Source organism: Chanodichthys erythropterus, chromosome 7 (assembly GCF_024489055.1).
Source record: "Chanodichthys erythropterus isolate Z2021 chromosome 7, ASM2448905v1, whole genome shotgun sequence".
NCBI classification, from domain to species: domain Eukaryota; kingdom Metazoa; phylum Chordata; class Actinopteri; order Cypriniformes; family Xenocyprididae; genus Chanodichthys; species Chanodichthys erythropterus.
Window position 1 is genome coordinate 43630950 of NC_090227.1, and position 24502 is coordinate 43655451.

Consider the following 24502-nt stretch of genomic DNA (forward strand, 5'->3'; position numbering starts at 1 on the left):
AAAACTAAATTAGAGCTCAATAAAAATATAAAAAAAAAAAATGTCAAAAATAAAAATCAAAATTACAAAAAATTAGACCAAAATGAGACTGTATTTGACGTAATGTATTGTTCTGGATGTATAATTGTTTTGAGTTTCTTTCTATTTTATCTATTTCATAATAATAATATCTCTTTTATTATTATTTATTTTTATTCGAGATGTTTAGTTTTATGTTGTATTGTAGCACTTTGAGTGTGAGAAAGGCGCTTTATGGATAAAATCCATTATTATTATTAATAAAAAAATTATACTTTTAAAGAGACTGAATCAGTCAAGAACTAAGTACTAAGTTGAAAATTACAAAAAAAAAAGAAAAAAAAACTGAAATAAAAACTAAATTAAAGATAAATAAAAAAAAAAAAAATATATATATATATATATATATATATATATATATATATATATATATATATATATATATATATATATATATATATATATTTAAAAAAAAAAAAAACTAAAATGAAAAATTACTAAAAATTAGACCAAAATGAGACTGTGTTTGACGTGTGTTTTTATGTCCAAATGTGTTTTTCACTTCGGTTTCGTCTTGTAGTTTTCATCCAAGCTGCCCACTTAAATTTCTTCTTTTTCAATAAAAATACACAAGTATGTTAGTTATTGTTCAGGGAGAAACATGGATGTACATCATGAAAACATGCACACTCAGATTTTTTGCTTTTCATGAGATTTTCCGTCCAAAAATGTTGAAATCATCACCATCATCCATGCAGATGTTTTCATTAATGGTGATTGTCATTAGATTCTCATTACTGTGACACACAATGCAAGCGATCTCAATGGACTAGGATTGATCTTTTGAATTTGGGGAGGAATATGTTCACTGGTTTGGTGTTTTTGTCAGCATTTATCAGATATGGCTTATGCAGAGGAGTAGTTGGGAAATTTGTGCCCACACACACACACACGCACGCACGCACAAATCAGTGACACGGACAGAACGGGTTGTTGCTAGGATACGCAGTGGCGAGATGGAGGAGAGGAGAAAGAACAGAGCGTTTTTTAGAGGTAAAACCAGCTCAGCTCAGTTTCTTTATCGTCTACAGGAGCGGACGCTCGGTTTTTTCATTTGAGGAAAATGCCTGTGACAAAGGGTCACGATGCGAGGCGTTTTGACTGGTTGCCGGGGTGTTGCTAGTGTTGTTTACATTGTTATGTGGTTAATAGGGTTATTTCTTTGATGTTTATTATTGTCTCGTTTGTAGATATGCACTGAGTAAAAATTGGTTCAAAGTAAATCCGACACCATTTTTTTATTCAGTGTGGCTCACCTTTTATTGTCTGTCTGTGGGATTCATTATCGTCCAGCAGGTGAAAAACATGAGTCCAGCAGCAGCTTTTCTTCCTTTATTACGGATATTTTGCATGTAATGTTTAGCATTGCTGTTGCAGTGATTTATTGTATTGTCTCTTTTGAGATGCCTGATTGAATTGTGGTTTTGATGTAAAATTATTAAGAAAAAATGGTGTTCTGTTTATTTTTCCTCATGCAGAAAGCGAACAGCTCATCTTTCTGTCTCCCGTCGTCCCAGAGTGCCTGTTGTTTTGCTGAAATGGATCAGAAAAGCTTCATCCTGCCAGAAACACGTCTGTGAACACGGAGCCAATGGTGAGTGTTCGCGCTTCATTACACCGTCAGACACGGCCTGTTTCCTCTGATACACCTGCAGCTCACTATAAAATGAACCCAAAATAGGTTGGAAATTAAAAATCAGACACATATTTCCTTTGGGTTCATTTTAAGACAGCTATATAGTAATTTTTAAACAATAGCTGAGTTAAATAAAACTACCCAGCATGTTGGGTCAAATATTCAACCCAACCGCTGGGTTAAAACAACCCAATCTCTTGGTTTGTTCATATTTAACCTAACTTGGGTTGTTTTTAAAAAAATGTATTTAGATATTTAGATACTTATAGTATATAGAAATAGTATATATTAAAGCACATTTTAGTTCATATTTAATGGTGTCTCAAAATAACACACTTAGATGTTATCTTAAGAAGTACTAAAGACTTTTTAGTATATTAAGTACAAAATTAGTGCACAAAAATAGATTAAATGTTTAAATGTACTTTAAGTACATTATAGAAATGTACTTTTTTTTTCACCTGAGGTGGAATTTGCAATTTGATTTGAAGTAAAATGTGCTCATAAATTGGGGAAATTTGATTGGATGTTATTCTTATTCATGTCCATGAGCTGGAATGAATCGTGACATTGCAAAGTATTTTTATCTGCCGTTTTTCTTTTAAAAAATACCAAACTTGTTGCAAGAAATTATTAATTCGCAAGTTTAATAATTTTATTTTCATAGGTAACACTTATGTAGTGTTACATATGTTAAATGTACTTACTGTAGTAAAAACAGTAAATTTTTGCATAATTACATGCAACTAGCCCTAAACCAAACCCTACTACATGCTGTTAATTATTATTAATCAGTACTTTAATGTATAATTACACTGTAAAAAGGACACCTTAAAATAAATTGTAAGCTTTCTGTGTATTGTTTTGGATGTATAATTGTTTATTTCTGTTTTATCTATTTAATAATAGCAATAATAATATATCTTTTATTATTATTATTTATTTTTATTCAAGATGTATAGTTTTATGTTGTATTGTAATGCTTTGAGTTTGAGAAAGGCACTTTATGGATAAACTGCATTATTATTATTATTAATATTATTATTATTAAAGAAATGATACTTTTAAAGAGACTGTGAATAAGTTGAAGTACTAAGAAGAAACTGAAATAAAAAGAAATTAAAGCTAAGTAGACAAATAAAAACAAAAAACTAATACAAAATTACAAAATCAAAATGACTGAAAATTAAACTAAAATTAAACTTGAAATATAAAAATAAAAGCTAATACAAAATATTAAGAAATACTATAATAGTGTATAAATAAAGCTAAAATTAGTTTTTGTGTTTGTGCTTCATTCAGGATATTAAAGGCCAGTGCTGGACGGATGAAGAATCGGATGGAGAGAATGAATCGGAGCAGTTCCTGTACGGTATTCAGGTGAAAAACTCGTAAAAACGTCACATTCTGTTACAGTCTTAATGAAATATGACAAATTTAATCTGCCTTAAGACGTTTTGTGAGTGATTTTAACGTTAATAATGTTATCTTTATTATAAAGCAGGGAAAATCTAATCTTTATTGGCTTTATACATTGTACATTTATTGAAAATACATTATCTCAAATAAATGAGCAAATATGTGCACCTCTAGAAATGAAAGTGAACAAGCAGTTTAATGTGTAATATCACTGTCCGCCTGTAGGGGAGCTGTGCAGCTGACCTGTACCGTCACCCGCAGCTGGACGCGGATATCGAGGCTGTGAAAGACATCTACACGGACAGCGCCGTATCCGTCAGGTAAGAAGAGCCCTCACTCCACATCTGATTCACATTTGTGCATTCACACCTGATTCACATTGAGTGTGTTGCTCTTCCTACAGAGAGTATGGCACGATCGATGATGTGGACATCGACCTGCAAATCAACATCAGCTTCTTGGATGTGAGAACGTGTACTTCCCACACAACCTGCTCAACTTTATAAACAGATCTTGAAATGGGAATAAAATGATTTGCTTGTTTGTAGGAGGAGGTGGCGACCGCGTGGAAGGTGATCCGAACAGAGCCCATTGTCTTACGCCTTCGTTTCTCTCTTTCACAGTACCTGGATGGACCGGGTAAGAAACGTGCATGCGTTCACTTCTGTGCATGTGTGTGTTTGAGACGGTACATTTAATGCTTATTCAATTTACTCCCACAGAACCATCGGTGGAGGTGTTTCAGCCATCTAATAAAGAGGGATTCAGTTTGGGACTTCAGCTAAAGAAGTAAGATTGACTATGTTTGCATGTGCACCAATAATGAGTTTATTTCCAATAATCAGAATAAAGACTTAATCGCAGTAAGATGTTTACATGACACGAGCAAACCTCTTCCTTCCCGTTTAAATGCAATTTTTATTATTATGATTATTCTCCAAGAATTGTGGTTATTTTTACTGCCATTATTCATTTACTATAGAAGCTTGTTTCTGCCATGAAATAAAAAATAAAAAAGGTAATTGCGACTTTTTATCTCACAATTCTGACTTTTTTTCTCAAAATTGCAAGATATAAACTCACAGTTACGAGATATAAAGTCGGAATTGTGAGATATAAAGTCGGAATTGCGTGATATAAAGTCGGAGTTGCGAGATATAAAGTCGGAATTGTGAGATATAAAGTCGGAATTGCGTGATATAAAGTCGGAATTGCGAGATATAAAGTCGGAATTGCGAGATATAAAGTCGGAATTGTGAGATATAAAGTCGGAATTGCGTGATATAAAGTCGGAATTGCGAGATATAAAGTCGGAATTGCGAGATATAAAGTCGGAATTGCGAGATATAAAGTCGGAATTGTGAGATATAAAGTCGGAATTGCGTGATATAAAGTCGGAATTGCGAGATATAAAGTCGGAATTGCGAGATATAAAGTCGGAATTGCGAGATATAAAGTCGGAATTGCGAGATATAAAGTCGGAATTGTGAGATATAAAGTCGGAATTGCGTGATATAAAGTCGGAATTGCGAGATATAAAGTCGGAATTGCGAGATATAAAGTCGGAATTGCGAGATATAAAGTCGGAATTGTGAGATATAAAGTCGGAATTGCGTGATATAAAGTCGGAATTGCGAGATATAAAGTCGGAATTGCGAGATATAAAGTCGGAATTGCGAGATATAAAGTCGGAATTGCGTGATATAAAGTCGGAGTTGCGAGATATAAAGTCGGAATTGCGAGATATAAAGTCGGAAATTTTGAGATATAAAGTCGGAATTGCGTGATATAAAGTCGGAATTGTGTGATATAAAGTCGGAATTGTGTGATATAAAGTCTGAATTGTGTGATATAAAGTCTGAATTGTGTGATATAAAGTCGGAATTGCGATATAAAGTCGGAATTGCGTGATATAAAGTCGGAATTGCGTGATTAAAAACTCAGAATTGCTAGAAAAATGTCACAATTGTGACTTTTTTATCTTGCATTTCTGACTTTATAATTCGCAGTTGCGAGTTTAAATCTTGCACTTGCAAGACAAAAAGTCAGAATTGTGAGAGAAAAAGTAGAAATTACCCTTTTTATTTTTTTTATTTAGTGGCAGAAACAAGCTTCCATAACATACCGCAATGCACAGCACAAATGATTTCAATGTCTTTAACCATCAGTAGGCTATACTGCATTATATTCATGTCTCGCAACATTGCAAGATGAACTCAGTTTCTTCAGCATCCCAAAATTGCACAAGCTCAGAGTGGAATAGATGTGATTAAAGTGTTTAAATGCCTGTTTATTGTGATAAAAATCAACATACTCCATGTTTTACTATGATTATGGTTGCTACGATTATGAGCTTTATTGCATCATTTTTATCGAAGTATTGTGTTTACCTAAGGTAAAGTTTAAAATCTCATTATGAGGGTGCATCATTTACTTTTATGAATTTGGCAGATGCTTTTATACAAAACAAAGTGTTTTGATTGATTAAGCAGAAACTGTAATGCAAGAGCTTGTTTTCATGTGTTTAGGATCCTCAGCACATTCACGTCCCAGCAGTGGAAGCATCTCAGTAATGAGTTCCTCAAAGCCCAGCAGGAGAAACGACACAGCTGGTTCAAAGCTGGAGGAACCATCAAGAAATTCCGTGCCGGATTGAGTATCTTCTCCCCGATCCCCAAGTATGTCCTCAAAGTTTGATGTGAAAACCCATGTCATATATGCTAACAATCTGAAACAACAGATCACGGTTGAAACAGTGACCGATTACTTTTTAGGAGTAGAAGTATTTTTTTATCTATCTATCTATCTATCTATCTATCTATCTATCTGTGTATATATATATATATATATATATATATATATATATATATATATATATATATATATATATATATATAAATAAAATTCATTTATTTAACAATCTAAAACTCCCTTAAATATAAAATATGTTGATGTTGCGTTCACGTCATGATGTGATTATCATAATACAATCCTTATATTTAGAAATTATTAGTTTTTATGGCAACACTCATAGTCAGTGCTGGGTAGTAACTTAATCTAGATTATGTAATCCGATTCCAAAAATTATATACTTGTAATTAGATTATTACATTTTAAAAAACTCATAATCAAACTATAGTTGTTTGATGATTACTTATTATTCATAAAATGGCAGTAAAGTCATTCATAATTTATTGATTCTCACTAATTTCTCTTTTTTTATCTTTTAAATTGTCCTTTCGAAAACAGTATATTACTTATTTATGTTCAGAATGTCTTCCAGTTTTGTGGAGGCTAGATGGCAAAACAAATTAAATATTTAATGTATTTTGGGTTTTATTTTGATTATTTTTATTTGAATTTTTATTTTTATGGTTTAATTATTACCTTTCAACTTATCATCAGTTTACAACACACCTACAGTTCCTTCACAAAATATTTAATGCACTAATTTTCAACATAATTATCACTACAGTACAAGAATATCCCGTTCAAATCTATGTGATAAGTTAAGGCTAAAAGGAAGGTCAAAAGTAATCTTAAAGTCAGATTATATTACCTAAATAATTATGTAATAGGTTACGTTACTAATTTGTATTCAGAAATGAACTACAATTTAATATTCCCAGCTCTGCTCATAGTTCCAAAATGGATAAATGTGTTTTTGTTGCTGATGACAATAAAAATACCATAAAAATTGGCATAACAAACAGAAATATGTGTTTTACTAGTCAGAAATCATACTTAAGGTAATTCCAGCATGACGTGAGCGCAGCATGAACTCATCCGCTGGCTGTGGCCTCCATCTTGGCTCCAGGTCTCCCAGTTTCCCCCTGATCCAGGACACAGTGTTGAAAGGCAAACTGAGCGTGCCGGAGCTCAGAGTCACCCGGCTCATGAACCGCTCCATCTCCTGTACCATGAAGAACCCCAAGGGCGAGCTGTTCAGCTACCCTCCGAACAGCCAGGTCAGCATCCCGTCTTCCCTGACTGCACGTTTTCCTTCCGAATCACTCTCTTTCCCGCTTCTCCATACCCGTGACCCCTCAGTGGCTCATTAGGGACTCCACGTGACAGATAAAACTTGGCTGCAGATTCCTCTCGTAGGACCAGTCCCCCATCCCAATCCCCAGCCTCTTTGCCCTTCGACACCCCCCTCGCCTAACACGGCTGGCTGGCACCTTTCCCATAATGCTTTGTCTCCGTTAACCCATCAGACTGTGGCTGTCCCGGCGGGCAGGGCCCCTGCGCAGATTACCACCCGCCAGCTGATTGAGTTGTTTTTCTCATCCCAGGCGGGCGGACACTGCAAGAACATCCCCACGCTGGAGTACGGCTTCCTCGTGCAGGTACCCATCACACCACAGCCTCACACCGCCACGCATGACTACATCGTTTCCCATCATGCCCAGTGTACATCTAAACGTTACATTCGTGCATGTCGAGTGCAGCTTCTTAGTGAACATCTGAGTGAATCATCATCATCATAAATCTCATAAAAGATCATATGCATGATGATGCAGAGAATTAAAGCACCCACAGAAAATCACAGCTTTATTTTGAAGTTTAAAAATATAATAAAACATTTTCAGAGCCCTGCACATGACTGCTGAAAAAATTTATATATATCATGACCATGAATTAAGAATTTACTTTAATTTATTGTGGCCCCAAATTAAGAATTCGTACCCACGACTCAATAATTTGTTCCCTCGTTTAAGAAAAACGTGACCTTGTTGAACTAATTCGTTCCCTCATTTTGATTTAACAAGGGAACGAATTACAACATGGTTTAGTAATGCAAAGGAACAAATTATTAGTAAAACGAGGGAACAAATGATTATATTGTGTTCATAATTTAGTAAAACGAGGGAGTGAATTAGATTTTCATTTAGTAAAACAAGTGAAGGAATTATATCGGTGCACAATTTAGTAAAATGAGAGAACGAATTATCGCTTGTACAATTTAGTAAAAGGAGGGAATGAATTATTATATCTGCGCACGATTTAGTAAAACGAAGCAGCAAATTATATTGTGCGCACGATTTAGTAAAACAAGTGAAAGAATTATTATATCTGTGCATTATATCTCAATTTAGTAAAATGAGAGAACAAATTATCGTTTGTACGATTTAGTAAAACGAGCGAATGAAATTATATGGTGTGCACAATTTAGTAAGACGAAGGAACAAATTATCATTCGTACGATTTAGTAAAACAAGGGAATGAATTAATATATCGTGCACATGATTTAGTAAAACGAGGGAACAAATTATTATATGGTGCGCACAATTTAGTAAAATGAGCGCACAAATTATGGTTTGTACGATTTAGTAAAATGAGAGAACGAATTATCGCTTGTACGATTTAGTAAAACGAGCAAATGAAATTATATGGTGCGCACAATTTAGTAAAACGAGCGCACAAATTATGGTTTGTACGATTTAGTAAAACGAGCAAATGAAATTATATGGTGCGCACAATTTAGTAAAATGAGCGCACGAATTATGGTTTGTACGATTTAGTAAAATGAGAGAATGAATTATCGTTCGTACGATTTAGTAAAACGAGCAAATGAAATTATATGGTGCGCACAATTTAGTAAGACGACGGAAAGAATTAGCATTCGTGCGATTTAGTAAAACGAGGGAATGAATTAATATATCGTGCGCACAATTTAGTAAAATGAGGGAACTAATTATTGCTTGTACTATTTAGCAAAACGAGGAAATTAATTATTATATGGTGCACACAATTTAGTAAAACGAGGGAACGAATTATTGTTCGTACGATTTAGTAAAACGAGGAAACGAATTATTATATTATGCGCACAATTTAATAAAATGAGGGAATGAATTATCATTCTTACGATTTAGTAAAACGAGGAACAAATTATTATATGGTGCGCACAATTTAGTAAAACGAGGGAACTAATTATCATTTGTATGATTTAGAAAAACGAGGGAACGAATTATTATATCGTGTGCACAATTTAGTAAAATGAGGGAACGAATTATCGTTCGTACGATTTAGTAAAACGTGATTGCATGATTAAAAACTCACAATTGCTAAAAAATGTCACAATTGCGACTTTATCTTGCAATTCTGACTTTATAACACAATTCAGACTTTATAATTCGCAATAAAAAAAGTCAGAATTGTGTTCTTTTTAAAAAAAATGTATTTAGTGGCAGAAACAAGCTTCCATAACATACCACAATGCACAGTAAACCGAGGGAATGAATTATCATTTGTATGATTTAGTAAAACGAGGGAATAAATGTGATGCATTAGTAAGTCGTGGAAACAAATTGTTAATTTGTGGCCACAATATACATATTTTTTCCCACATGTCATGTGGAAATTAAATATTTAAAAAAAAAAAAAAAAAAAACAGTCTAGAAAATTACTGAAAATTAATGCACGCCTAAAGTAATAATGAATGTACATTATTATTCAATAATTAATCTGGAATCATTTGTTTTGATTTTACCAGGTTTACCACTTATACATGTGTTTATCTCAGACATTTTCAGGTTTTCATTCTAAAAAGGCTCTCATTTCTTAACTTAAAGCATTAGTTCACCCAAAAATAAAAATTCTCTCATCATTTCCTCATTCCATCAATGATGTATATGACTTTCTTTCTTCAGATAAAGATTTTTAGGAAAATAATCCATGACGCATTTTTGGGTGAACTATCCCTTTAAATCTCTTTACGCTAGATATAAAGTGCTTAAAACTGCAGTTATTAGTTCATAAGGAACGTGGTGGAGTGATGTGCAGTTGTAATGTTGTTAATGAACCTGGGACTGTTTCACAGCCGTTCTGTTATTACAGCAATAAGCTTCAAGAGGTCATGCTATAGAGTGAAGAACCGTCAGTAGCTTTCACAGTATAGCATTATATAACAGGAGCCGTATTGCTGAAATAACAGCACAGCTATATTTAGGACACATTCATATTCATTCAAATGTGATTTTGTGAAACATGATGGTGAGCTTCGGGTTGGTAAGATTTTATTTATTTTTTAAATACATTTATTCATCAAAGATGCATTACATTGGTCAAAAGTGACAGTACCACAAAAATATGAAGCAGCACAACATTGAAAATAATCATAAATGTTTCTTGCAAATCATCATATTAAGATTGATTTCTGAAGGATCATGTGACACTGAAGACTGGAGTAATGATGCTGAATTGATCACAGGAATAAATTACACTTTACTATATATTCACATAGAAAACAGCTGTTTTAAACTGTAAAAATATATTACAATTTTTACTGTAATTTTGATTAAATTAACGCAGCCTTGATGAGCAGAAGAGACAAATCTTACCGACTCCAGACTCTTGAACCGTAGTGTGTATTTTGTGTATTTTAGCACAACTGGAACACTGGATTGATCAATCAGAATCTAGAATTGGAACAAAAGAAAATTAATTCAACAGTGAATAATGCAGTTTCCAGTTTGTCTTTTTCACTCATTTTTCGCAGTCATCATCATGTCATATTACACAACCGACTCATGTTGTGCTCCATTTCCTCTGTGATCGCCCTGCGCTCCTCTTGATCTTCCTCTGACAGTGGATCACATCAGCTCCGTGTGTCTTCTGATTATCACCTCTGTGTTTTCTCTGTAAGATAATGAAATACTCTGAGCAGCGGATCCCCACTCTGAACGAGTACTGTGTGGTTTGCGACGAGCAGCACGTCTTTCAGAACGGATCCATGCTGAAGGTGAGCGACAGCTGTAGAGTGTCAGAGCCGTGGCCATGCGATTGACCTGCAAAAAATTATGTTCATCCTCAGTATTTCTGTCTTGTTTTCCAGTACGAACATCTAAACATTCTTAAATCAAAATACTGGAGAAGCAAAATTAAGTCTTGATTTATGAAAAAATGTATCAAAATTAGTGTGTTTTTGCTTAAAACAAGAAAAATATCTGGTAAGAAAAGTAAACTTGTTTTTTTTTTTCTTTGAATTATTTTACTGACGTCACTGGAAGATAAAAAAAAATTTGTTTTCTAAACTTGACAAAACACATATCACCTGAAAGGTTCCATATTTAGTGACTGTTCTGTGATTAAAGTGATATTATGAGAGAAATGTATTAATGTGACAGGAGAAGCACTATTTTTGGTACAGCGCCTAAACAAAATCTCACAGGAACCTCAATTTTTGTGATATCAACTTCAAATTTGGAACAAAATTTGGTTATACATATGGCTTTAATTTAAAGCCATTTTAGGGTCCAAATTATTTTGTAAAATATATATTTTCAATAAAATATAAATGTTTAGTTCTGTACATTTATTTTAATTCACTTATTGTTTTGAAGTGCAATAATCTATAGCATTTTCAAATATGTTCACCAATACAGGAAAAATCTGTCATCATTTACTCACCCGCAAGTTGTTTAAACTTGTATGTTCTTTCATCTGCTGAACACAAAAGAAGATATTTTGAAGAATGTGGGTAACCAAACAGTTTCTGCTCCCCATTGAGTATTTTTTTCCTACTATGGAAGTCAATGGGGTCCAGCAACTGTTACTTTATACCAACATTCTTCAAAATATCTTCCTTTATGTTAAACAGAAGAAAGAACTTCAGGCAGGTTTAGAAAAACGTCTCAGGTTATGACTATAACCATAGTTCCCTGAGAGAGGGAACGAGACACTGTGTCCTGAAGGGGGCGTTCCCATAGCGCAGTGCGAGTTCCCTCGAAAGGGAACTTGAGGTTGAGTAAATAATGACAGAATTTTCATTTTTTGGGTGAACTATCCCTTTAAGTAAATGCCTTAAATCTTGATTTAACCCTCTGGTGTTGTTCGGCCATTTTAGACCAGTATTTTTATTTATTTATTTATTATTATTTTTAAATCGCTACTTCATCAGAATGGTATGAAACTCTGTGACTTTTGCGGCAGTTGCTATGTGACCATAGGAAATGAATGGACAAAAATATTAACATACAGAGAATTTTTTGTGTACAATCTACAAATCATCCATGATGCAGAAAAAAGTGCACAGTAATGAAGAGGTTACACTTTAAAACACACGTGTCAAATACAACGCAGTCTAAAACAGTCTGAATATAAACACTTATTATAGGTGTACCATAGTGATTCAGCATAAGACAAAAACACTGTTTGGAAAAGTGGTACTCATTATATAATTGAACACAAAAAAGATTTAAATAAACGTCTGTGACATTACAACATTGAGACGTAGGTGGTGCTGTTGCACTTCACTCAACTCACTAATTTTAGCAGAGAATACGGCAGAGCTAACTATAGCTATCTGACTTTAAATGTGGCTAGAAATTACTAAAAAAAGAAAAATGCAAAGAAGAAAAAAAATCATAATTTGCTTAGGTTTGGCATGAGCCCGGTGCATGAGTTTTTTCAAGTTCAAGTTGACTTTAAAAGTAAGAGCTACTAAAATAAGCCAAATAATACAATTTCAGATATTTGTTATCTATATGCCATTTATCTATAATAGCCTACCATTTGTTGAATGTTATCAAACAGTTTTTCCTAAAATCCATGCGCTGTTTTTTAAGTAGGCCTACTGTTTTGTTTAACTGGCAGTGTGCATTATGCCATGTGCATGTGTCCTGTCAAGTTAAAGGAGTCTTTTCTAAGTAAGAGCTACCAAAATAAGCCAAATAGTACAATATCAGATACCATTTGTTGTCTATATACCATGTGGTGTTTATATCTATAATTTGTTGACTATTTTGCTTTATCAAAATTATTTTCTGAAATCGAAATAGCTGTTTTTAAAGTACTGTTTTATGTAGTTATGCTGGTCAGAGACCTTATTTCTTGTTTTGATAAAGATAAAAAAGTGTGCTGTGACACAAATGTGTTCCAACTCAAAATTAAAATTATAAATTTTAAAATTAAAACCTCATTGTTTTGATAAATGTGGATTAATTTTGTGAGGTTATATATATATATATATATATATATATATATATATATATATATATATATATATATATATATATATATATATATATATATATATATATATATATATTGTTCTTTCTAACAATATATATTTATTAATACACTTATATGTCTTCAATAAATGAAAAAAATCCTCTAAATATATGTCCAGCCCCTGATTTTATTCACAACCCTCGGCATGGCCCTTGCTGAGTTTGGATTTGACACACACACTTACACACTATTATACACAAACAAATGAACTGGTGTAGCTGTAACAATATAGCAAAATTGAGCCAGAAGATTCAAATAAGAGGTTGAAATCAGGTTAATTAAGCTCTGATAAAGCATTTCTGTTCATTAGTGTTACATTTTTATTGAATTTTGATGTTATGTGTAACAAAATGTCCTCTGTGTTCAGGTTTGACTGCAGTAAAATTAATGCAAAAACTGACACTTCAAATCAACATTTCAAACAAAAATATCTAAACCTTGTCTAAAAGACTTCTTTAAGAATATCTAAATATATATCCAGATCCACAACTTAATATTTATGATGGCACTAATCTAAATCCTTCAAAAATTGGATTTTAAAGGTTTTGTCTCTATTTTAAATACTGCTTTAATTGAAAAGTAATTGATCAACAAAAATCAGAACGTTTTTGTATTTTTTCAGTGAGAAAAAATATATCATAATTATTGCACGAATATTAATTAGTACTCTCTCAAAACACAAAATAATAAAGAAAAAATTTTATTGAACAAAAATATATTATATTGATTTTACTGAAAATAAAAAGTCACTTTTGACCGCAAAAAACACAAGTGTGACCCCCAAATGAACAACAGACTGCAAAAAATGCTGTTCTCACTTAGTATTTTTGTCTTGTTTCCAGTTCAAATATCTAAAGATTCTTAGATCAAGAAGCATTTTCTTGACAAGTAAAACTTATTTTCTTGTTTTCAGGAAAAATAAGTCAAAATTAAGTGAGTTTTTCCTTAAAACAAGCAAAATAATCTGCCAGTGGGGTAAGCAAAATAATCTTAATCCAAACTGAAAACAAGATTATATATCTTATTTCTTTGGTTTGAAATAAGATTATTTTGCTTGTTTTAAAGAAAAACTCACTATTTTTCCTCAAAACAAGAAAATAAGTTTTAATAGTCAAGAAAATGCTTCTTGTTTTAAGAACTTTTAGATATTTGGACTAGAAACAAGACAAAAACTCTGAGCAAGAACAGCATTTTTTTGCACCAGAGGGTGTTTCGATATTTGTACTGGAAAACAAAACAGTGTGGCTCATCATGTGGTGACTCAGTTCATGCCTCTGATTGGTTGTTTTTCCCCGCCAGCCCGCGGTGTGCACGAGAGAGCTGTGCGTGTTTTCCTTCTACACTCTGGGTGTGATGTCGGGAGCGGCCGAGGAGGTTGCCACAGGCGCTGAGGTGCGGTCGTACGCTCTTTCTTGTTTCATTTATCTGTATCCTTTCTCTAAATGATGTTTGATGTCAATCTTCAGGTGGTGGACCTGCTGGTGGCCATGTGTCGAGCTGCTCTGGAGTCGCCCCGCAAAAGCATCATCTTTGAGCCCTACCCATCCGTGGTCGACCCCAATGACCCCAAAACACTTGCATTCAACCCGAAGGTGACCGTCTCTACCTGCACTCATTTGAGCTGCCGTTCATTCTGATACTCTGAAAATTAATTAGTATAGATGTAGATTTAGTGGATTAAAAACATGTTGTTTGTTTTTAGCCAAAAATTGCAATGCAAGAGGCCTGAAAGCATCATAGTTATTAGTTAGCGTCATGTTTACACACTGCAAAAAATGCTGTTCTTACTAAGAGTTTTTGTCTTGTTTCTAGTCAACATATCTTAAAGTTCTTAAATCAAGAAGCATTTTCTTGACAAGTAGAAATTATTTTCTTGTTTTCAGGAAAAATAAGTTAAAACTAGATTAAAAAGTTTGAAGACAAACTTTAAGTTGGCTTGAAAAAGCCTAGCTAGAAAGTTTGAAGTAGTTTTAAAAGTTTTCAGTTTGAAAGTTTTAGTTTAGTAGTTTTGATAGATAGATATACGGTTGCTAGGGTACACGGGGTCATTGCTAGGGTGTTGCTATATGGTTGCTAGGGTACACGGGGTCATTGCTAGGGTGTTTCTATGCGGTTGCTAGGGAACTCGGGTGGTTGCTAAGGTGTTGCTATGCGGTTGCTAGGGTACTCTGGGTGGTTGCTAAGGTGTTGCTATGCGGTTGCTAGGGTACTCTGGGTGGTTGCTAAAGTGTTGCTATGCAGTTGCTAGGGTACTCGGGGTGGTTTTTAGGGTGTTGCTATGTGGTTGCTAGGGTATTCTGAGTGGTTGCTAAGGTGTTGCTATGCAGTTGCTAAGTTGTTTTGGGTGGTTGCTATGAGATAGATAGATCATATTAGAGAGAGAGAGATAGATAGGTTTATGAGTTTCAATGGATTAGAAATAGTACATAGAATGGCACTTGAGTCAAATGGGCTTCCGTAGTTTAAATTTGAATTTTGACACTTGGAATTTGAAAGTCTTGGCTCATTTGAACATTCCGTCAATGAAAGTCAATGGGATTTTTTCAAGCTTTAATAGTCATTTTTAGGAAAACCGTAAGTCGGATCACTTAGAAAAGATAGAGCACACTAAGTCAGAACAGTCTGAAGTTCTGATCCGAGTTTGGAGTATGTAGAGTTAAAGCTCTAGGAGGAGTTAGAGTTGGAAATTTTAGTCTCAGAAGAAAATAGCATAACAGTAAATTGACTTTTTCAAGCCAACTTAATTTAGTTTCCTTAAAACAAGAATATAAAATATATAATCTTGTTTTCAGTTTGGATTAAGATAAAAAACCACTTAATCTTGACTTATTTTTCCTAAAAACAAGAATTTTTAGATATTTGGACTGGAAACAAGACAAAAATACAGTATTTTTTGCAGTGCAATGTACTGATTATTATTTTTGTCTATAAATATCTAAATAAAAAATGACTTATGAGATCAAGTCTTGTTTCCCCCCCCAAAAATATTAAAATTAAATGAGATTATGCTCAAGAAAACAAGAATAAATATCTGTCATTGGTAAGAAAATAATGTTTTCTCTTTGAATTACAGTTTTTTACAATCGCTAGGACACATTTCTCAATACTTAGGTCACTTTTTCAAAACTCTTCACACAGTTCTCATAACCAACTTTCATCTTGGCACAGCAGTTCATTTCACATTCAAAATGCACTAAATCTACCAAAACACTTCATTCATGTCTCAAATCAACTCATTCTTCCAGAACACTAGCAAAGGTTGACAGCTGACAAACACACTTTGTCAGTCATAAAACATCGACCTTAAAAACACTAACATCAGTTAGCATTATACACTGTTTTCTTTTTTAAAATTTCTTTATAAAACAAGAATGACACTCTCTACTGCTTATAATTCACCGCAGTACATGTTACATGGTCCATGTTTACATTACAGAACAAAATTATTCCTAAGTTTCCCCTTTTGAATGGATGGTAATGAAACTAAAAAACGAATGCTTGTGTAAGTGTTCAGTTTCATCTAATTCCTCTGATAGTATTTGAATTTTTATATTTAGAATATATTTCATTACAATATTACTATAGAAATGCAGCATATTTCTGTCTTATTCAGTTTTGTATGATGTTATTGTTTTGAACATAAGTTTAACAGTTTTGAAAACAGTATGTAAGCATGCGCAAATTGGCCTGTACGTACAAAGAGTTTTGGCAGTTGTTGTGTCTGAGTGAGAAAAGAATTGATGAAATTTGAGAGATGTAGGCATTGAATGCATTTTGTGCCAAAGCAATGATAATTGATCCTCAGTTTAGCCCACATAGACTTCTGTTGTGCTCACTGTGTGAAGAGTTTTGCAAAAGTGACCTAAGTATTGAGAAATGTGTCCTAGCGTCTGTAAAAAACTGTAAGTTGATTTTTCTGACTCTATGGACAGATTTTTTTTTAAGCATAAACTCACTTAATTTTGATACATTTTTCAAAAAACAAGACTTAATATCTATCTTGATTCAAAAATGTTTAGATGTTTCTAAACAAAATAAGACAAAAATGCTAAGTGAGAAAAAAATGTTTTGACTTTAAGTTTAACCAGCATCAAATCTCTCCTTTCTTGTGTGTGTGTGTGTGTGTGTGTGTGTGTGTGTGTGTGTGTGTGTGTGTGTGTGTGTGTGTGTGTGTGTGTGTGTGTGTGTGTGTGTGTGTGTGTGTGTGTGTGTGTGTGTGTGTGTGTGTGTGTGTGTGTGTGTGTGTGTGTGTGTGTGTGTGTGTGTGTGTGTGTGTGTGTGTGTGTGTGTGTGTGTGTGTGTGTGTGTGTGTGTGTGTGTGTGTGTGCGTGTGTGTGTGTGTGTGTGATTACTGTACCGATCCTGTGCCGAACAGAAGAAGAATTATGAGCGTCTGCAGAAAGCTTTAGACAGTGTGATGTCTATTCGGGAAATGACACAGGTACGGCAGCAGAAATAAAGCTGATATGTTTGTTAATATTTCATGATTCATCTGTTTTTTTCTTCTGAGCAGCTCAAAAAGAAAGCCTACTTGCTAAACAATGATACTTCAATCTCTATAGCATATCAACGTTCAAATGAAATATCATTCAACTGCATAGAAAAGTTAACAGTGGCTGTTTTGCTGTAGCTGTACTTGTATTTTCAGGGCTCGTATCTGGAAATTAAGAAGCAGATGGATAAACTGGATCCTCTGGCTCATCCATTACTGCAGTGGTAAGTTAATAAGAAACAGACCAGACATTTTACCACAGTAAATGTGTTTTGGGCCCCCTGCTGGTTAATTGCGCTCACTGTTTCTCTCTCTGCAGGATTATATCCAGTAACAGGTCTCATATTGTGAAGCTGCCACTCAGTAGGGTAAGATGAACACTTGTAAAGCTTGCCTTTTAAAGGCTTGTCATTGTTCATCTTCACTTCTGTATTTTTCTATGTGTATAGCAGCTGAAGTTCATGCACACGTCGCATCAGTTCCTGCTGTTGAGCAGTCCGCCAGCGAAAGAAGCTCGGTTTCGCACCGCTAAGAAACTCTACGGGAGCACCTTCGCCTTCCAGTGAGTCACAGCGACCTGCTGAAGCACACGGACACACATCACACACAATCAGACTCATGCACACGACAAACACTGCCATCATAATTAACACAGCTGTCTTCACTGAAGTCCAGCAAACTACAGCTTTATTGAATATAACGGGAGTTTGTTGCATCATGCAGTATAACAGGGTTCCCGAAGGTCCTTAAAGTTGTAAGAAAAGTGTTAATTCTCATTTCAAGTGCTCTTAAATTTGTGGAGGAAAACAGGAATTGCAATATGGCTTAATGTGCATATTAAACTTCAAAAGGCTATGAATTAATTGGGTAAACAGATTTATTTCTGCTCTTCCTTCAGAGAGTGATATTGCATTTTCAGCAAGTGTATCAAAAATATGTTAATGTGCATTCTCAAAATCTAAACAATTAGCATAATAATAACATAACAAATAATATGTATATATATATATATATATATATATATATCATTAGGCAAAGGCATCTATCTTTTATAAACATCCAATTTATACACTGAAAAATTATTACATCTAAAATTTGTTTCTATTAAGTTACATTATTATTAGATTTCTTCTACTCACTATAATAATGTACTGTTAAATTTTATTTATTCTTTTATTTTCAATCTTTTTTTATTTATATTAATCAATTTTTATTTATTTTAATCGATTAATAACTAACTAATAATCATATTTATTTTCAATATTTTTTATTAATTTCTTTTCATTATTTAAATCTTATTATTTATTTATTTAAGTTTTTCTCTAAACTTTTCCCAGGACCTCAGTTTGAAAATCCCTGTTTTAAATTAATATAAATATGAAACAACAACAACTGTGTTTATTTCCCTTTAATCATCGCTGTCAGAATTAGAAAAGCAATAAAAACTTGAATAAATATGGCATTTTGCATGAATAGGGCACAATCCACAAATCCCAACGTCAAGCATGAAAATTAGTTTTAAATGCATTAAATGGTGTTTTGGACTCTTATTTGATCGTATTCAACAAGTAAAATCTTAGAATAATGTAAAAATGTTTATATACAGTTTTGTGAAAAGTGCTTGATTTTTTTATTTGTTTGCATGTTTGTCACACTTTAATGTTTCAGATCATCAAAGAAATTTAAATATGAATCACAGATAACACGATTAAACACAACATGCAGTTTTTAAATTAAGGTTTTTATTATGAAAGGAAAAGTGATTTTCCATTCACTGTAATCAGGTTCAATTCAGTTCATTTTAGAAAAAAACTGCAAAAAATGCTTAGTATTTTTGTCTTGTTTCCAGTACAAATATCTAAAAAAAAATCTTAAATCAAGATGTATTTACTAATGCAGTAAAATGCCATAATATATTATGTCTTGTTTTCTGGGAAAAAGGAAAAGCTTAAAACAAGCAAAATTATCTGCCAATAGGGTAAGAAAAACAATCTTGTTTCTGAATTATGATTATTTTTCTTACCCCGGCAGATAATTTTGCTGTTTTTTAAGCAAAAACTCACTTAATTTTGATTTATTTCTCCAGAAATCAAGACATAATATCTCATGGCATTTTACTACATTAGTAAATACATCTTGATTTAAGAATTTTTAGATATTTGGACTGGAAACAAAACAAAAATACTAAGTAAGAAACACATTGTTTGCAGTGTTGTAAGTTAAGAACAAAACTGTGAGTTTTTGTAGCTTATTCATTTAAATCTGGATTTATAAGTCGTTGATCAGGTTACTATTCAGAGCGCAGTGAAATGTTCCTGACAGACCACAGTACAATAACATCAGGAGGATTCAAAATAATAAAAGGCTTATTTTGGGTGCAGACTTTGTATAAATTTGATTCAACTCCATGTGGTCTAAATTTAAAAATGCCAGGACAACGCTATTGCTATTTCTGTGCTTTTTGTGTTATTTTTATGGACACATTTCCACTTTTAGACCTTACGAGAAATAAAAGTCGTCCCAAAACAGCCAACAAAAGTCTAGCGTAACTCTTTCAAGCAGCAGAAATATCTCCAGACGGCTGTGTTTAAAAATACACCTGTGCCGGATTTAACCATCATCCGCTGTGCTGCTCCTTTCTGAACGTTGCATCATAGTGTGCAGATCATCAGAATCTCTTGTCACATTTATAAAACTCGATTTTGACATTTTATGAAATGTGAGTGGTGCAAAACTACAGGACGTCTGCTATACTGTTGCGGGTGGAAAGAGTGTCTCTATAATATTGTGGTCTGTGGAGATTTTTCACCTGCTTTATCATATTAATATTGAGCATTGTAACATTTACTTACTGCTGTATTTCTCTCTCTCTCTCTCCAGTGGTTCCCATATTGAGAACTGGCACTCGGTTCTGAGAAATGGACTGGTCAATGCCTCTTATACTAAACTGCAGGTATGTAAATGACATCAGTCAGCTGATCTCAGACGCATCTCCTCATTGGACGAATGAAGATGAATATGAGTTGTTCTCCAGTGTTGTTTCTTTGCATTGCTCTGAAGACTTTGAGATCGGTGTGAATGTGGCGTTTAATGAGGTTTCTAAGGGGTTCAAGAGTTTTGTCCAAGAAAACAACAAAGTGATCTGTTGTTATGACATCTGTCCGTGTGGATCATCTTCTGTTGCTTGTTGATGTCATGTTTTTCTCCTGGAAGGACGTCTGTGATTTCATTCAGTCTTACAGCTGTTCATAACGCATGTTCATGTTTCATTGTCTTCACTGGAAGCCATCATCATCATCATCCATCTTCTTCCTGAGCAGGTCTTTCCTGCGTCACTCGTTCCTCATGCTTTACTCCATATTCTCACATGATGCTGTTCTTTTCATTCTTGGCTGTGATTGGCCGGTGTCATTGAATGAATCACCTCATACGTCTGTGATCATGTGTTTGCTTTCTGTGTGTTGTTCTTCTTGGTGCACTGCGACTTGATTAGTATTTTTGTCTTGTTTTCTGTTAAAAAATTCTAAAAGTTCTTAAATCAAGATACATTTAGTTTAGAAGCATTAAAGCGTCAAAATGAAGTGAGTTTATGCTGAAAAAACAAAAATATCTCTGTGAGGTCAGAAAACAAGATTATTTTTCTGACATATTTTTCTGCACTCTAATCGATGCTGGTTTAAAAACAACCCAAGTTGGGCTAAAAATGGACCAACCCAAAAATTATGATTGAGTTGTTATAACCCAGAGATTGGGTTGTTTTGGGCCAGCGGTTGGGTTGTTTTAACCCAGAGATTGGGTTATATTTATTCATTATGATTGGGTTGTTTTAACCCAGAGATTGGGCTATATTTATTCATTATGATTGGGTTGTTTTAACCCAGAGATTGGGTTATATTTATTCATTATGATTGGGTTGTTTTAACCCAGAGATTGGGTTATATTTATTCATTATGATTGGGTTGTTTTAACCCAGAGATTGGGCTATATTTATTCATTATGATTGGGTTGTTTTAACCCAGCGGTTGGGTTGTTTTAACCCAGAGATTGGGCTATATTTATTAATTATGATTGGGTTGTTTTAACCCAGAGAATGGGTTATATTTATTCATTATGATTGGGTTGTTTTAACCCAGAGATTGGGTTATATTTATTCATTATGATTGGGTTGTTTTAACCCAGAGATGGGGTTATATTTATTAATTATGATTGGGTTGTTTTAACCCAGAGATTGGGCTATATTTATTAATTATGATTGGGTTGTTTTAACCCAGAGAATGGGTTATATTTATTAATTATGATTGGGTTGTTTTAACCCAGAGATTGGGTTATATTTATTCATTATAATTGGGTTGTTTTAACCCAGAGATGGGGTTATTTTTATTAATTATGATTGGGTTGTTTTAACCAAGAGAATGGGTTATATTTATTCATTATAATTGGGTTGTTTTAACCCAGAGATTGGGCTATATTTATTCATTATGATTGGGTTGTTTTAACCCAGCGGTTGGGTTGTTTTAACCCAGAGATTGGGCTATATTTATTCATTATGATTGGGTTGTTTTAACACAGAGATGGGGTTATATTTATTAATTATGATTGGGTTGTTTTAACCAAGAGAATGGGTTATATTTATTCATTATAATTGGGTTGTTTTAACCCAGAGATGGGGTTATATTTATTAATTATGATTGGGTTGTTTTAACCCAGAGATGGGCTATATTTATTAATTATGATTGGGTTGTTTTAACCCAGAGATTGGGCTATATTTATTCATTATGATTGGGTTGTTTTAACCCAGCGGTTGGGTTGTTTTAACCCAGAGATTGGGCTATATTTATTAATTATGATTGGGTTGTTTTAACCCAGAGATTGGGCTATATTTATTAATTATGATTGGGTTGTTTTAACCCAGAGATTGGGCTATATTTATTAATTATGATTGGGTTGTTTTAACCCAGAGATTGGGTTATATTTATTCATTATGATTGGGTTGTTTTAACCCAGAGATTGGGCTATATTTATTCATTATGATTGGGTTGTTTTAACCCAGCGGCTGGGTTGTTTTAACCCAGAGATTGGGCTATATTTATTAATTATGATTGGGTTGTTTTAACCCAGCGGTTGGGTTGTTTTAACCCAGAGATTGGGCTATATTTATTAATTATGATTGGGTTGTTTTAACCCAGAGAATGGGTTATATTTATTCATTATAATTGGGTTGTTTTAACCCAGAGATTGGGTTATATTTATTCATTATGATTGGGTTGTTTTAACCCAGAGATTGGGCTATATTTATTAATTATGATTGGGTTGTTTTAACCAAGAGAATGGGTTATATTTATTCATTATAATTGGGTTGTTTTAACCCAGAGATGGGGTTATATTTATTAATTATGATTGGGTTGTTTTAACCCAGAGATTGGGCTATATTTATTAATTATGATTGGGTTGTTTTAACCCAGAGATGGGCTATATTTATTAATTATGATTGGGTTGTTGTAACCCAGAGATTGGGCTATATTTATTAATTATGATTGGGTTGTTTTAACCCAGAGATGGGCTATATTTATTCATTATGATTGAGTTGTTTTAACCCAGCGGTTGGGTTGTTTTAACCCAGAGATTGGGATATATTTATTAATTATGATTGGGTTGTTTTAACCCAGCGGTTGGGTTGTTTTAACCCAGAGAATGGGTTATATTTATTCATTATAATTGGGTTGTTTTAACCCAGAGATTGGGTTATATTTATTCATTATGATTGGGTTGTTTTAACCCAGAGATTGGGCTATATTTATTCATTATGATTGGGTTGTTTTAACCCAGAGATTGGGCTATATTTATTAATTATGATTGGGTTGTTTTAACCAAGAGAATGGGTTATATTTATTCATTATAATTGGGTTGTTTTAACCCAGAGATGGGGTTATATTTATTAATTATGATTGGGTTGTTTTAACCCAGAGATTGGGCTATATTTATTAATTATGATTGGGTTGTTTTAACCCAGAGATGGGCTATATTTATTAATTATGATTGGGTTGTTTTAACCCAGAGATGGGCTATATTTATTCATTATGATTGGGTTGTTTTAACCCAGCGGTTGGGTTGTTTTAACCCAGAGATTGGGCTATATTTATTCATTATGATTGGGTTGTTTTAACCCAGCGGTTGGGTTGTTTTAACCCAGAGATTGGGCTATATTTATTAATTATGATTGGGTTGTTTTAACCCAGAGAATGGGTTATATTTATTCATTATGATTGTGTTGTTTTAACCCAGCGGTTGGGTTGTTTTAACCCAGAGATTGGGCTATATTTATTAATTATGATTGGGTTGTTTTAACGGAGCGGTTGGGTTGTTTTAACCCAGAGATTGGGCTATATTTATTAATTATGATTGGGTTGTTTTAACCCAGACAATGGGTTATATTTATTCATTATGATTGGGTTGTTTTAACCCAGAGATTGGGCTATATTTATTAATTATGATTGGGTTGTTTTAACCAAGAGAATGGGTTATATTTATTCATTATAATTGGGTTGTTTTAACCCAGAGATGGGGTTATATTTATTAATTATGATTGGGTTGTTTTAACCCAGAGATTGGGCGATAATTATTAATTATGATTGGGTTGTTTTAATCCAGAGATTGGGTTGTTTTGACCCAGCGGTTGGGTTAAATATTTTGGGTTTATATAAGCAAGCAAAACAGTCATTTTTAAACAATAGTTGAGTTAAATAAAAACTACCCAGCAGGTTGATCAAACATTTAACCCAAGCGCTGGGTTAAAACAACCCAATACCGCTGAGTTTTTCCATTTTTAACCCAGCATTTTTCGAGTGAATCTTGTTTTATGATAT

General features: G+C 33.4%; 1 protein-coding gene across 7 annotated transcripts in view; it reads left to right on the top strand.

The window, feature by feature from the left end:
• LOC137023489 (protein mono-ADP-ribosyltransferase PARP6) overlaps positions 1-24502 on the top strand; it is a 44509-nt gene that overhangs the window by 9381 nt on the left and 10626 nt on the right. For 4 of the 7 annotated variants that reach the window (XR_010895548.1, XR_010895547.1, XM_067390661.1 and 1 more), the window contains exons 6-22: positions 1557-1672; positions 3017-3094; positions 3359-3453; positions 3537-3597; positions 3682-3772; positions 3856-3922; positions 5662-5811; positions 6951-7101; positions 7351-7482; positions 10782-10877; positions 14447-14539; positions 14614-14739; positions 17523-17588; positions 17796-17863; positions 17959-18007; positions 18089-18201; positions 20520-20592. Coding sequence is in view for 5 of the 7 variants with exons in the window: in XM_067390661.1 (XP_067246762.1) it covers positions 1670-1672; positions 3017-3094; positions 3359-3453; positions 3537-3597; positions 3682-3772; positions 3856-3922; positions 5662-5811; positions 6951-7101; positions 7351-7482; positions 10782-10877; positions 14447-14539; positions 14614-14739; positions 17523-17588; positions 17796-17863; positions 17959-18007; positions 18089-18201; positions 20520-20592 (1512 nt within the window). In the remaining 2 variants the exon portion in view is untranslated. The remainder of the gene's footprint in view (positions 1-1556; positions 1673-3016; positions 3095-3358; positions 3454-3536; positions 3598-3681; positions 3773-3855; positions 3923-5661; positions 5812-6950; positions 7102-7350; positions 7483-10781; positions 10878-14446; positions 14540-14613; positions 14740-17522; positions 17589-17795; positions 17864-17958; positions 18008-18088; positions 18202-20519; positions 20593-24502) is intronic. The other 3 variants (XM_067390664.1, XM_067390665.1, XM_067390663.1) reach the window with 2 other exon arrangements.